The sequence below is a fragment of the Haemorhous mexicanus genome, chromosome Z (genome assembly GCF_027477595.1).
Source record: "Haemorhous mexicanus isolate bHaeMex1 chromosome Z, bHaeMex1.pri, whole genome shotgun sequence".
Lineage (NCBI taxonomy): Eukaryota > Metazoa > Chordata > Aves > Passeriformes > Fringillidae > Haemorhous > Haemorhous mexicanus.
In genome coordinates this window covers 57836835-57852964 of record NC_082381.1, presented here as the reverse complement: position 1 = coordinate 57852964, position 16130 = coordinate 57836835, and the positions used below count along the sequence as shown (strand labels likewise).

The 16130-nt window shown below is 37.4% G+C and overlaps 1 protein-coding gene across 8 annotated transcripts in view; it reads right to left on the bottom strand.

The window, feature by feature from the left end:
• Window positions 1-1094: 1094 nt before the first annotated feature.
• The window catches only part of NFIB (nuclear factor I B), a 170113-nt gene continuing 155077 nt past the window's right edge, over window positions 1095-16130 (bottom strand). For all 8 annotated transcript variants that reach the window (XM_059873339.1, XM_059873340.1, XM_059873342.1 and 5 more), the window contains one exon: window positions 1095-7682. In XM_059873339.1, the coding sequence (XP_059729322.1) occupies window positions 7553-7682 (130 nt within the window). In that variant the 3' untranslated portion in view covers window positions 1095-7552. The remainder of the gene's footprint in view (window positions 7683-16130) is intronic.

The window sequence follows — 16130 nt, the reverse complement described above, 5'->3', positions numbered from 1 at the left end:
AATCCTAGTGATTTGAGAAGAAAACTTTCTATTTCCCAGAACATGAACTGAATGAAACATCCCATATGTACATCTGATTCACACTTACAAAAAATAATTCTTTTGTAGAGTTGAAAGATCTTGATGCAACATAAAGATTTCTGGTTTCGGGAAGAATTTTGGGAAGATTGGATCTTACTGTTTTTATTCAATGCAAATATCATGAAGATGGTTAGGAAATCAAAGATTGACTGTCTGTCACAAATCAATACCATTAAAATGAAACAGAGGTCTCCTAACCTTCTGCTATCATGCCCAATCTTACATCACAGGAGATGCAGCTCAGATTGATGCCTTTTTCTGGTCCCTGAAATCTTGAGCTAGATACAATTAGGTGATAAAGATGCAGTTACCTTTTATGATGGGTCCCCTCAGGTGAACAACATGCTGAAGTACATGCCGAAAATATCCCAAAGATGCACATGTGACACAGAGCAAATACAGTTTTATAAGTTTAGAAAATTAGCATAATTGACAAGAAACATGGGTGTTGAGGTAATTCCCCCTTTTGGTTTAGCCTCTTCAGAAGCCTCCCTTCCTTGCCAGTTGTTTATGAGACAGTGTCCTGACATTGGTTCTCAGAAGAAGGAAGATAGAATAGGGGCCTAGGAATGTAGTTTGTCTTTCTGTCAAACAGGAGAGGAAACTACTAGCACAAATCTATGCATTTATACCATAATAAGGGACTGAACTACAAATATTTGTGAAGACTATATAAAAGAACAAATCAGTTTGGCATCAAGATCACCTGTATAATTATAAGGGTTGGTTGAATATAATGAAAGCTAAATGTAAAATTTAAATTGAGCTGATTACCTGATTGGATCTCCTCCTGGATTACCTGATTGCATCTCCTTTTGCTCTTGTTTTCCTCCCTTTTCAGTGTAAGTAAGTTAAGCCCAAATGTGTGCAAACAAATATGTTAAATCTAAACTAGGTATTCACAGAACTCCGTAAGTTTTGCTGTGCTATCAGGCTACAAGGTTTAAGGTATATTTCTAAGATATTACCAATTACACCCTTTAGAGACAGAAAAGAAAACGTAAGGCCAGGTCTGTAGCATAGCTCATTTTTATTGTTTAAACAGTTTTTGCATAGGAAATATATCCGCTTCCAGTAATTGACTGCAGTATGAGCAGCTGCTAGCAGTATAGGCTGGATATAACAGTAACAATCACATTAAGTCAAGCTTGATTTACACCAGTTTAAAACTTGTGGCAGTTGAGTTCATTTGTAACCTAAAAAAAAAAAAAAAAGTACCAGAAAGAACACTTTATCCTCCAACCAGGCACAATAAAAACCTTTGTTAACACTCAGGCTAAAATCAGGTCTGATGCCAGAGGGCTCTAATTCCAAAATTAAGTAGCTGTACTGTAATGCATCCTACTAGTGAAGGTTCATTACACAAAGACTTTGCACACACCTTCTTTTTAATTAAAATGTAACCTTCAGGATTTATGGCCTACAGTATGGGAAAAAATGCCAAAAGTTTTAAAATGGATCAACCCTGGTATGTAGCTAGCAAGCAATAACTGACTACTTGTCACCTACAGTTGTACTAAATGTATCTAAAGAAACACACAGCCCTACAAAAGTTTTCTCAGAGAAATATCATTGAGATGGGGTGCCTCTTCCCAGATTACTAAAAGTTCTATATGATATAAGCACAAATTAACAGCTTGATGAAGACATAATCTAATGCAGCTCTTGAGAAGCCTATGCCTGGGATTGAGGAACCCCTCACATTCTACAATGTTGTAGAGATTATTTTTGAAGAAAATTTCATCTGAAACATATTTACAACTGAACTCAACAGAGACTGTGAAATTGAACAGGCACTGCTCATTTGTTTGAGTTTTTGGTAAACATTTTGCTGGTTTTTGTTTCTTTCTCATTTTGCATCAACTTCTATCAGTCCATGCAACTTCAATGCCCTCAATGAAAAATGCATAATAAGCCATACTTCTTAAAAAACTTCCTTCTGCATATAGAGATACATTTGCCACATCAGTCCCTGTAGCACAGTTTTCAAAATCATTCTGTCAAAAATACAGTAATACAAAGACTGGCTTTAGTGTCACTAGCTCACACTGCTCTCCATTTATTTAGGCCACCTTTTGTTTTACTGCTACGGTATCATGCAATGAAAGTATCAAAGGCTTATTCTATTCATGATGCTAGTGGCACTGAAGCCCTTTTCACAAATTCAACATACATCTGAATTGCAACACACAGATATTTCTAAAGAGTACTAACTAGTGAACCCTTTTATCATAAAAAAAAAAAAACAACCAAACAACTACTTACAACCATTGAAGAAAAAATTGCAACAAAAAAAATGTAAAAATTGACCGTCTCCAACTTGTCCCCTTTACTATTGACAACGTGACCAACAGAGCTGTGGCATGGAAACAGTACAAAGAGTTGTCATGGCAATAAGTTTGGCTGATGCAAAGGTCATTGTGCAGGGTTAAAGGGCAAAATCAGTGGTCCATGTTATCCTCCAACTGCAGTGCTCCACCACACCCACACAATTTTGAGGAATTAATAAAACTGGGGAACTAGCAGAAAGTGCAAATAGGAAGGAGGCGGTTTTCAGCTCCTTCAGCATGGAGAAGAACATTCAGGTTTGAGCCTTTCCTGTTTAACTTGATTAGCTGGCATGGGATTTTACTCTCTTTTTTTTCCCCTAAAGTTTTCTATAGAAACCCAATAAAAAAATCCAGGAGCATACAGCTGGTTAATGTTAACAAAAGACCTTGATAGGATCATGTAAACCATAAAGGATGTCATGCTTGGGGCCTTACTGCCAGCAACATTAGAGAGTTTTTTCATTGAAAGTGAAAACTGTACACTGAATATGGGATAACTTTCTGCAGCCTTCATAATCTCACACAGTATATATAATTTAGGTTTAGGTACAGAACACACTCCGGTGTCACAGATGTCTTTGTGCAATCTCTTTCATTAAGTCCTTATGAAGCTACAAGTTGCAAATCCAAAATTCTGCTCCCTGAGGACACAGCTGTGTGAGACTTAAGTACTGTTTTAGCTCTCTGCCTATCCTGAATAGCTCTGTGAACCTAATCTTAAATACCATCATGTAACAATCACAAAAACTTTTGCTAAAGGCCATATATACTAATAAAAAAAGACAGTGGTGCTTCCAACATTTTGAAATGCTCTGAAAACCAACTTTTCCAATACTAAATACAACAAAATAACCTTCATAAAATATAATTTTCTCCATTTACATTTTTAAAGGATTAGTAACCTATGCTTTTCAAGCACAGGAATATGCGAAATAACTCCTAACATGGACAGATTTTTTTTTTTTTAATACATAAATTAAGAAACTGGAGAGTTTTAACCCAAGTCCAGTTTCTAAACAAAGAATATTCTTGTTTAAAAATGGAAATGCATTTCCATTATAATTGTTAAAAAGTTAGCTTTACAAACAAGGGTATTTTAATTAAAAAAAAAAATTCTTAACAAAACTATACAGTGTACAAATTACTGTCTACAAGGTAGGCGGTTTAGTCAGAAGATCATCCTTTCTTCTTGCTACTTGCAGCTTCACAAACTCATTCACATGTTTTCAATGGAGCTGCCCACCTGAACATCACCCCACAACTATATTGCTATAATTAATATTTTTGCCATGTCTTTATGTACAGTCTCCTTCACTGCCTTTTTTTTTCCTTAGTCAAGCCTCAAGCGTTCATGTCACTCCAGGGGAAACACACTTCAGTGGCACAGCCATGAGGCCAGGGCTGCAAAGCAACTTAATAAAGGCAGAACAGTGCACATAGAACGGGGTGGCTCAATTTAGTCAGAATACACTTCCTGGTGAAGGAGGAGGCCAGAGACTGGATTTGAGTTCTCAATCTTATCATAATCTTTTGACTGCTGAGCTTAAAAAAAACCCAACCAACAAAGCCAAACTAAAACCAAGCATACAGTAAATGAAAAGTTCATTATCTTCCAAGCAGGCTTTTCTATTAGAGAGGCAGGTGACAAAAAACCCACAGCTGCTGAATAACCCAGTTTAAAGAAGGAGTTTACGTCTCTAAAAAATTGCATCTTTAAGCTCAGATTTTTGCATACAGGAGACCAGATTAAAAAAAAATAAAGCTCTCTTAAGGATATCTTTTTTCCTACAAAAGGCAATTATCATTCTGTATATTTCATATTGAAGTCTGAACTTGTTCCAGTTTTGTCCCAATGTGGTATTGAAAGCTTCCAAGGAACACCTTATTAATGAAACTAATCAAGGATATGCCCTCAGCACAGCTCTGCTCACAAACTGCTCGGTAGCATGACATGTGTAAAGGACAACACCCACTTTTTTTACCAGGCCAGGGCCTGAGGCACACTGTGCTTGGGTCTAGCAGACTTTGCCATGTGCCTAGCAAACAAATTGACTTACTGAAGGGTTCTGAAAGAGAGCCAAAGAACCCCACATTTCTTTTTGTGTCTGTGTCTTCTCTGTTTCTTTCTTTTTTTAATTTTTTTTTTTCCCCAGTTTAGCTAAATCTGAAAGGTTTATTTTTCTACATTTCCTATCTCTGTAGCCATTCAAGCTCTGCCTACACACTTTCTCCTCCTGGAGACATGTGGCACCACTACTGCTCTTAACCACAGCTGGAGCCAGAAGGGACTGACGGTGGTAAGCCCTGACAGGGCTCATTGGGGTGGCTGCTGCTGGAGCTGCACCTCTGGGACTGCTCCAGGGTAGGAAAACCTCCAAAATGCAGAGACAACTGCAAAGGGATGGATTTCCCCATCCACATGACTTTACGCTCCTCTGCTTTCACCCTAGTAGAAGACTGTACTTTAGAGAAAACTTCACCCTGTGTTGAGACATACATTGTTGTGTGTAAGAGATCACCAGCAACAGGCCCATTACTGTTCTGCAAAATGGGATTTTACCGGAAACACACTTTTATTTCCACCATGGTCTAATTCCTTGCGTAAAAAACTCCTTGTCGACTACAACCCAGAGGTCTCCATCAGATCTCTATGAGAAGACTGCAAACTTCTGACATAGCACAGCCAGGCTGAAAATTGTAATTCAAAATGCTGAATTAAGAAACTTGGCAGGGCAAGAGGGGAGTGGAATATAAAAAAAATTATGTTCGGGAAAAATGTCAAGCAGAATAAGGGGGGCAAATTCTCTAGCAGCTCCAGAGTCCACTGGAGTCAGTGGAATTATGCCAGCAAAGATTTTGGCCCTGTACTTGCATTTCCTAGACAAAGTAAATGTCTTTGTCATTCTGAGCTAAAAACATTTTCTAACATGAGCACTTCAGGATGCATTGTCTTTGCCAGAATGGAAAAGGCTTCATCTCACTGTGGGTCTTGACCTCTTTGTCTGTCTGTCTTTCTCATGAAAAAAACCTTGAAGTAAAACAATTTCCTCAAGTCAAGTCTGCCTCCAACAGAATTCATTATTTATTTTTTAAATCCAGAAATGATTTCAGCTTGCACCCCAGGTGGGAAGTTAAAAAGAGGGAACCTATTTGAAAGTTTGTCACAGTAGGCAGAACAGTTGCTTTACAGCCCTTGCCTGGCTAAGGGTGCACTGCTTCACAGCTACACTGTAAAGTGTTAAAAATCCTCCCCCCCACCCCAGAATATATATATATGTATGTATAAAAAAAAATCCCCTGTCCACCTCTCAGTACAGAAAAGGACCTCATCACACTGCAAAAATAGCAGTACCCACTTTGGTCAATTAAAACAAACAAAAAAAGCATACATTATTTTTTTTTTTTAAATCTGTGTACTTACCTATAATAACCAATACAGCTAAAAGCACTACCTACATAGGCAAAACTTGGTATTGCATAATTCGTATAAATTTGTATCCCCTCCCCCCAATATTAATTGGAAGATGAAAAACATGAAAGGTTAATAGAAAAAACACCAAAATACTGAAAATATTGCTGGTCGATTACAATTCTTAAGCGGCAACTATACACAGCCATGATATGCTCTATAAATGTGAGATAAAGGTATAACTGTCTAAAAAATCCATGATGTCACACATTTTTCGCATCTGGAGTACAAAATATTTTGTCATAAAAATGGTAAAGATTTAAAATTATAATAAATGCAGCAAAACAAGTGTAGTGATGTCAATTTTTTGTAGTTTTTTTTTCTTTTTTACTTTTTTTTCCATTTTTCAGATTTCAAGGCAAGGCACGTAATGTGGACATTATATCTTCGTGCAAATTAGGATTACTGGAAAGAGTATTTTAAATTTTTAAAGAGACATAGAGGCAAAATGTCTGCCCATGCACATTATATTTCTGTCAATATGTGAAAATTGTTGAACAAGGCTAACTTCTGAAAGCACCATGCAAGTTTACAGCACCCTGTAATTAGACTTACATTAAGAGTGCATTATTTAAATACAACATATCCCCATCCTGGTATTACCAGTTTGTAAACGGTAAGCTTTGCCCTTGTGACATGGATTTGCCTATGTCTTTGTCTCTATGATGTAGATTTTACAGAAACATGTAAACCCTATGGGTTCTTGATGCAACAAGTAACTTTAAATAAATAAATCCTACCCCTCTGTGGAGGCAGCAGCTAAACCAACATAAGTGCTGTGTTTCCACTGATTTCTTATTCTCAAGGACGTGATTTGTCTTTACTTAATGCCTTTTAATGCCCTCAAAAACTGAGGGGAAAAATAAGTTTGTTCAAAGTAATTTTTTATTTTTATTTTTAATCCCCTCAATTTAGAGTCCAAGGGCTGAAGGACTTATAGTGATGACCTCTTAGATATGCTTTTTAAATTGCACTTGCCTCTGTAAGTGTTTCTTTACTGGGGAAAACGTCACTTTTTCCTTTTCTTTTTTTACTGTTGCATGAGAAGATAACACTTTTACCTGCATAGAGGCATTTCTTCCATAGAGCCTGTGTGTCCATACTGATTGAAAATTTCAAACTGCATAACACACTAGAAAAAGGCTGAATTAAGGGCCAAAGTTTAATAAATCCATACTGATAACTAAAGGCTACAGAGCTTATTTTTAAAACATTTAGAAATCAGACTGTTGAGAAAATGGCTGGCTCACAGCCCTTGTCCTCCTGCAGCTCTGCTGTCGCTGCCTAGCCTTTGTTTTGTGAGACAACCAGGAATAGTGATCTCATGCGTAAACAACAAGAATACTAAACCAACAGAACTAGCTTATCATGCAAATATTAAGGCATCTAGAAAGTCAGTTAAAATATATTGTCAGAGACAGAACATCTATTTCCCAGCGGACTTCATATAACAAAGGCTACTTAGGAGGAGCTGCATTCTACTCATCAGTGAAATATCATCGACCCTTTGTATATCATTTCAGTTTCAACCATAAGAGAATTAGTGATTGTAAGAGCTGCAATTGCTGGTCTATTTTTGTTCTTCTTTCTTCCCGTTCTTTTCTCATACTGTCTTCTTTTCTTTTTCCTTTTTTTTTTTTTTTTTTTTAATTTTGCTTTTAATTTTTTTCCCTCAGTTGCTTGTTTCTGCTTGAAGGAAAGGCTCTCCAATTATGTTCAAACCATAATTTGGGACATTTGTCGGCAGGATCGGTGTCCTATTTGATACTTGGAAAGGAACCAAGCTAGCCCAGGTACCAGGACTGTTGAAAAGGGGAAAGAGACAAGGAGGGAAAGAGAGAGAGAAAAAAAAACACATATTAAACATGTATACAATGACTTTGAATCAAGGTCCAGCTAATATTCATTAATAATAGCACTACTTAAGATAGACCTGGAAAGAAAATTTGTGAATGTAACTTGAGATTCTACTTCCCAGGTTTTTTTTTTGTGAAAATATGAGTTGTTTGAAAGAAAAATAATTCTGTTGAACTTGGTAGCAAGTTGTATGACTCCAGAGTTACCCTAAGTGGTCTGTTTGTTTATGAAAAGCCCCAAAAATGTCAAATGCAAATATATAGAGCAGACACAACTAAACCATACAAACGACACTGTATAGTGTAATGATTATCATTTAAGAGCTAGTAAAATAGACCACAGGTACAGTGTTCTTTTTTTCAAGAATACAGCACAAAGATTCAGGGGTTCAGCATCCTCTGAGATTTCCTCCACTCATACCACACAGCAGTTTATCTTGTCACCATCCCAAGATGGGCCTCTGAGATGTAAGGATGCCCATAAGAACAGAGGAGTTTTATGTTCAAACAACCTGCTTTTTAAAAAAATTTTCCCTGAGAATGTCAGTCTCAGAAACACCAGTTAACACAGGATCCAATCATCTAAACACTTGCAGCCAAGGGTACCCGTGAGTCGAAGGTAACAGCAAGTACCATATTTTTTTCAACAAACCACTGAAAAAGAAAATATTTTCAAGGACAATTCAATGACTAAGAACTTAAGTCATCATTTTAAAAGAACTCTGTCACTAAGGAGCTCAAGTCCCAATGGCATTCACAGGTTCACCAGGCACCAATTAGTAGTACTTGCAAGACGAATTCTCAAAGATGGGTCTCATCTGCTGTGTTCAGTACCCAGCAGCCTGAGTGGCCCTTTCCTTAGATGTGGTCCTGGCAGCCCAGAAGTCTAAACCAAACTATCCTGAGCGATACGATTCTATGACTTCTGAGAAAGTTTTGTCACATTTACTCAGAAGAAAAATAGCATCATCAAGTCAGCATCACTGCCAAAGAGCTAATACCAGCACTGGACATACAGCATGCAAACACATCCTTCCTCTGCATTTCATTTTATTGAGCCTTTCCAGTGTTTATCACAAATATGAGTGCTTACTTGGAATTATATTCTGGGATTAGGCTAAAAAGCTTCCTGATAACACACCTGAAGCCCTTCAATATGTGTACTGTGGAGGCAAAAAGTTTTCTTCCCCCTATATCTTTTGGCCCATTTCTTCACAGTTCTCTCCTTGGACAAGCAGATGCGCTTTTGTGGCATCAGGTATAAAGAGGAAAATTGACCTTTTTTATCTATTTCAAATGTTCATGACATAATTACACTTCATTTGGGAGCCTTTTGTGATCATTTCAGTTGCTGAAAAATGGTCAACTTATTTTGTGAATTCCATGGGACACATTTCTCAGGTCTTTCGCATTAAAATAATACAAACAGCTTCTGTAATTTACTTCTGTTTGAAAATACTTACCTCTCTAAACCTGCTAATTTACTATTTTAATTCCTAGCAATTAATTTCAGGTGCAATGTTTTACACACACAAAAAAAGTGGAAATGGTTCCTGACCGCTTGTCAAAATAACAGCCATATTCCCAAAGAAGAAGGACTGATCTTATTTCATGAAGAAAATACAATAAATATTACTATCTTATTGTTTTCAATGTCTGAAATACAAATATTTTTCAATAAGGCTGTTGTGTTTTTTTCTTCAATTGGCTATATTGTTGCAGAACGCCTAAAAATCTGCAGTCTTAACCTTTTCAGAATTTTTTTTTTAAAAATTGCTGTTTTCAAAAATTTAAGATCAGCTAATATGTTTAATTTTTTGGTGTTGTTTTAATTCTATTGCCTATTATGAAAAAGTCTGCTATTGGAGGAAAATAAAAACCCTCTTGAAATTTGAAAATCACAGTTAGACCACAAATCTTCAAGCACTCACAAAAATTTAAACCTTGTTATGCATGGAAGATTTTTCCAAGATGATATAATGAAAAGAATATGTTCCAAAAAGAAAAAAAATTCAATACCAGAATTTCATTTAAGTGGCTTAATTGTTTCAACTTATTCTTCATCTTCCTTCACAATTTGTTTAAAAATGCATTTTGTTCCTTCCTCTTTGGATTTCAGTGATGTTAAGAAGTAAATTCTGAAATAATGGGCACAAAGCAAATTGCTTCCAAGCATGTGGATTTATAAAAATAAGAACTATTAAAAAAAAAATAAATAAAGGCCCAAGCAGATTTCTTTGCTTGGGATATGTCTGAATATATGTTTTACAATGCACAGTTCTTTGCTGTCCTGTTACATGGGATTTACAGTGTTTAGTGACTTCAAAAAAATAGAGCACTAACTCAAAGAATATAAATTTTGTTTGAGGTCAACACTCTATTTAAAAAATTTCTGTGGCAAAGGCTAAACACACAGGCTCCAGGTTATCTTTCTGAAGATTTATAGTGCATTTCAATGATTGGATAAGTACACTTTTGACTTTTTGCTTTGTTTTAGAGTTTCCAGCCTTCTAGTGACTACACTGGGTGAAGGAAACAAGTCAGTGCTGACTAAAAGCAAATTACTATTTGCAGCAAAATTTTTAACTGATATTTCAAATACCAGACAGACATCTTGATTTTTATGGAAACTGCTCAATAAAAATAAGTTGTAGTAAGTTCCTAATATGACCATTGTTGACATATGACCTAACAGTTTAATATGGGTGTTTATTTAAACCTTTCAAGCCTCCCACCTTGTATTATGACCATGACAAAAATGCAGAATGTAAGAAATTTGTCAGTAATACTTATGAATCCTGAGGGAGTAATACATCGCCCATGTTAACACTGTGTGTATCCCACAGGAGTTTCAAAGCCCATGTCTCAAAGCTCACACCAAGCCTTCTGCCAGAGATGGTGGTGCAGGCAGCAGAGAACTTGGGGGACCAAGACAGCCACGCACTGTCTGCCTGCAGGGCTGGAACAGCCACCCCTTCCCCACCTCTGGAGGTGGCTGAAGTCTTGGTCTAAACACACACACTGGGCAGAGTCTGGCTGCTCTGGCACCTGGGAAGAGCAGCCCATTCCCTCTGTTTGTTGGCATTTCCTAAGCCATTATTTTCGAGGCTTGGTGAGTTCTGGTTTAGCTTAGAAAAAACATTATCATACTACAGGTGGTTGTAACTCTATCTTCGGCCACCCCAGTCCAGGTACCACCATCAGGGGCTTACTGCAGACAAAGGAAGAAAACCGAATGAAAGCTATTGAGGAAAACAGCCCTAGTCACAGCACAGAGCTCCAAGAACATCTATGACACAACTATGAATAACCAAGCACACAATACGGACTGTGCGAAGCTACATGCATGTGGCTGCCTATCCAATATTCCCATGACCTCCCTTTACATTTATGGCAAATTTAGTTGGACTTTCAGCTATCCTATGAGCCACATTCTGCTTTGTAGCTCCCCAGCACTTCCCCCAGTATGAAGCCAAGTGAGGCCAACTGCCCAGAAGACCAAGGTTCTCCGGTTAGCCTTCTCCAGCCTGCTCAGACAGGACCTCTCTGAGTATGGCAGAACTTAGCTTCTGCCATGGAAACCATCCACTGGGTTTTTTTTTTTTTTTTTCAGAAAATCCTAGCAGGATGTTCCTATCAGCCTATCCTATCAGCCTAGATAGTTCTGGCTGCAAAGGAAATTCTGCCTGGGTGCCCATGTGAGCAGGAAATGGGGGAACACCTTTCCCTTCACCATGCCATCCAGCAATTGGTGTGCATCCCAGTAAAAATTCAGCACTTGGTTTCACAAAACCAGAGGCAACACTCTGTCCACTAAATGACTCAACCAGGGAAGCCAAATTTCTTTCCATTGCCCAGAACAGAGACAAGGTGGTCGTCCTAGCAGAAGTTAACAGGATGCCCACATGACTTCTCCTTCAGATAAGAAATTTTTGTATTTTATAAGTGGAACAAAGCAGGGCTACCCCACACTCCAGCTTACTACTCCTGAGGAAATCTGTTATCCATTTGCTGACAGAACTTATAATATAAATGCCTTTCCACTGAAACATGAAGTGAGACCTAAAAAGCTGCTCAAGGCTAAGCTTTGAAGAAAATTACGTGAGAATCACCATGAGAGTCTGCTGTGAGATTGGGATTCATCTTTGTTGCAGGACTACCTTCCTGAAGCATCACACTCTTAAGTGATTTCACTACTGCTAGCAGTTTTCTCTTCACCATAGCTAGACTACCAAATACCTGATACAGTTAACAGTTCCCTCTCTATCTACAGGCAGTATGATGTATTTATCTTTTCAAATGCAAGAAAACAGCAAAGGAAAATTCTACAAGCATCCTAAAGGGTTAACATTCTCCATTACACTTTCCATTACAGTTTCCAGATGTTAATTCAATCAAGATTTCTGCCATGATTTCCTCTTAAAGATAATAATTGCTGTTTCAAGAACCTCTGATTAAAATGTTACTGGAATGGACCACAAGTAGTGCTTATATTATATGTATATACAGTCCACTTTGGAGGTTATAATAGCATAAAGAGCATAATAATGTTAAACAATTAACTAAATGCAATAAAAAATAAATCTAATCTGACCCAAATAAATGCGGAGGTCTTCCATATTCTTATTTTCCACCATTTACTACCTTCTTTCTTTTACAGTTTCAGAAGTCTGTAAGAGTATTTTACCATTCAGAAAGTACATCTAAGGCAGTATTTCCTTCTTGCAGCTTCCCTATCATGTACATGAACTCACTAGCTTGTACAAGGTAGAGGAGAGACTGCAAAGTCAGTCTTTGGACAGAAAAGGTGGAAATACCTTTCAATCAATGTTGAGTGAAGTGACAGTAGTAAACCACCAAGCAAGGAGATTCTATCTCTCTATTAAGTGCTTGCCCACACAAATACAGGGAGTTTTATCATTTAACTTGGAACATGAGAACTTTGGAAATGCAATTTTGCTACCCTCACTGTCCTGGCTAATTTTCCACTTCTGCATTTCTGCCAAAAGAATAACCACCCTTCCAACATCTACTTTATGGACTACTTCTGTTACCATTCTGAACTGGCATCCATTGGTAGACAGCTGCCAAATTTCACCTCCAAGTTGAGTACTTGTTTCAAGAGGTGTATGAAGTGTTTCTCAGGTTAGTTTTGGATGACTTCTGCAGTTTAGCAGGCACGTATCACCCATCTAGCAGACAGAGGAGTTAAAGACCTACTGATTTATGCCCACGGGAGGGAAAAGGAAAATCTCATAGAAGAATACTATTTATTCTATTCCCTGCAGACTTCTTTTTTGTGGTAGTGAAACACAAAAAGGTACACAAAGATTAGGAAGAGGCTACAGAACCCATTACTAACAAAGAATGCCCACAACAGAGGGAGCGCCCAGAGAAATCATGGATGTCCATGCTGTGCTTTGGACTCTTCATGTACAAGAATTTGGTGCAGGAACAGGGCTAACAGAAGATTTCAAACATGCATGTGCACAGAGGAGGCTCTGACTAAGTCAAGCCAAACGATGGAGAACTTGTGCTTGGTTACCAGAGTCCACTGGGGTGCCCATGAAAAACTAACTCTCAGCTTTACACACCTGCACTACCTTTTTCTTTTCCCAAATTATTACTATTTTCATTTCAAACCATTAGAATTTTTACCTTAGCACTTTAAAAAATATAACTACAAATTTATTAAATTAGCATGACTAAATAATAATACAGATGATCCTAACTGCTCCAAACAAACAAAATAAACCCCAAACAAATCAGTTCTACTGATTCAAAAGAAACAATTGGAAGTAAGGTGATAAGGAGGTAGAAAATTAGAGTATCCAAGGGTTAAAGATAAAGTTTACACTTGGGAATTCTCTAATATGCTCCTCCTTCCCTAGCAGCTGCCAAAAATCATCTGACAGGAAACATAAGATTAAGTTTGTCCCACCTAAGTGAACAAAGAGATCTCAGAACAGGCAACCAGTTCACTGCAGAGCAAGAACTTTTCTAATTCTGCTGGAATCTGCAGTGCTGGTCAGAAATTATTATTGAAGTTGTTTTCTTTATTTTAACATCCTGCTTCTAGATCAACTCATTCACTTTGGTCACACTGCAGTTCTTGTTGCTTCTCCCATAAAGTTTAACTTAAAGCTCCAAACATAATCATGTGGAAAATGGACATTATTGATTCCTATGGTCCATTGTTCCCCCATTCTAAGTCCCTGAAGTTCAAGTTCAATCTGGAATTACATCATGTCTGGTTTCTCCTGGTTACCAGACGGCTTGAGACGTGACCACGGCTACAGAAAAAACAAACAGCCTTCTTCACGCTTCGGCTCCCCTATCGATTCAAACATAAACTTTTTTTCTTTCTCTCAAGTATGCTTCAAGTATGGAGCATGGTTAATTTAGAGATTAAGTTCCAAATTAGATTATCTAATGGCATCTTAATGGATTGCTGACCCATTTCCTGTGGGATGGCAGAATGCAAGTCTGGCTTAAATACAACTAATTTCTTAGGAAGTGTTCTTAGGAAGTGTTTCTTAGGAAGATATTTGCCTTGATGGGAAGGAAACAATGTTTTGCACATCATTCTGCATTACAGAGTTGTGCAAAACTTTTAGAAGTAGTAATTTAAATTGATAAAGATAAGAAAACATTTGATTTTCTCTTTGTGAATATTTTTGCACTCAGAAAACTTCAGCCTTTTTGTTCTTAAATTGTAATGAAATGGTCCTTTTATTCCAAACCACTGCTGGGGAGAGGAATGAGGGAGGGACACAGGTCACAGTGTATGAACTACTGCCCTAACAGGTGTCTGTGTTTGCCAAAATGTGCTTCCACAGACACGCTGCTGGCTGTGTAATTTTAGCTATATGTTTTCTCAATACCAAACATGTACAAGATATTGCGCTGCAAAAGCAATATGCACCCACTCTCAATTCCCCTGTGACTTCTCTCTTTGATAAATCAGATTATCCCATTTGATTGCCTTATCAGCACTGTTAGCATAAACACACAGTGGTGCGGGGAGGGTGGGGAGTGGGAGGGGGAGGAATGATGCTTGGAATGCTGAATACCCCACAGTCCAGCTGAGAAAGAAATTCAGCACTCTGAGAACAGTGCTCCCCTCAGCATCCCCAGGAATGAGCCAGCTGTTGTACTACGCTGATGTTCAAGATAACAGAATGAAAGCATGAAATTCTGGCCTAGTCCATTTGCCTAGATAGGGTAAAGGTAACGTTAAACAGTTAGTGAAGAATGATTGTTAAAAGAATTAATATAAATAAAAATACATTTGTCGATAGCTGAATTGAAGCATTCACTTTGGCAATGAGAAGTTGCTAACAGTCTGTGGAAGACTTGCAAATACTCCACATGGTCTAGGAGAGACCTGTCATGCCAGCTTTTATGAGTATTTATACTGGAAATACCATCAATGGTGTGATGAGTGCCTTAGATTTAGGATCAAACTCATGCTATCAGCCTCACACACACACCCCCACTTTTTGTCACTCTCACTTGTTTCTTAAGTGTACTTTTTGCATACACTCTTGCCCTCATGTAGTGACTGATACTGTATTTTTCTAAATGAGCCTTACAGATTTTCACGGCTTTCCCTCGCCTTCTGTCTCTAGGAAAACAGAACTGCCATTATCAAAAAAAAAAAAAAAAAAAGGATTTGGGGTTTTTAATGGTTTTGAGTATCTTCACATGTACACCAAAAGTTTTACCTTAATGATCATAAAAGTACTGGATAGCTTATTTCTATTGATGTGTTTAAATCATGTTCAAAGTTCAGCAGACACTTAAGATACACTTATAAATAAATATAAAAAGTCTTACAACAACAAATACACACCCTAAATGTTCTAAGTAAGCAATGAAAAATTCATACCAATCCAAAGAAAATCTGTAGATGATTTGGGATGAAGAACAAAGTAAAAATTTACACTTCTCAATACTTCACCAAGTAACTGGGATAGGTTTTTTTCCATTTTATTTTGGGTTTTTTAGGATGCTTACCGAATGTTTTATATGTCTTTCCTTTAAAGATACTAGAATGTTTAACTCAACTATGCAGAGTATTAATCTATTTTTTGTTATCACTTTTCACTGCAAGTCTTCTGGTTTGTAGAAAATGGTGTATCAGTGATCTAAGTTTTTGTGGCTTGCTCGTTCGTTTTTGTTTAGTATTATTCATATTCTCTTCTTTTCTGCAAAGTTCAGCCTTTGCATACAAGAACACTACTGTCTTATACCTGAATTTTTAAATGCCAAGAGATACATCATTTTCTAAGGAAATAAAACAAAACAAAACCATTTTGAAATCTGTGCATTGCACCTACCATGAGGTGGGACAGGCAACTATTAATAAGACAAAGACACACAGAAATAACA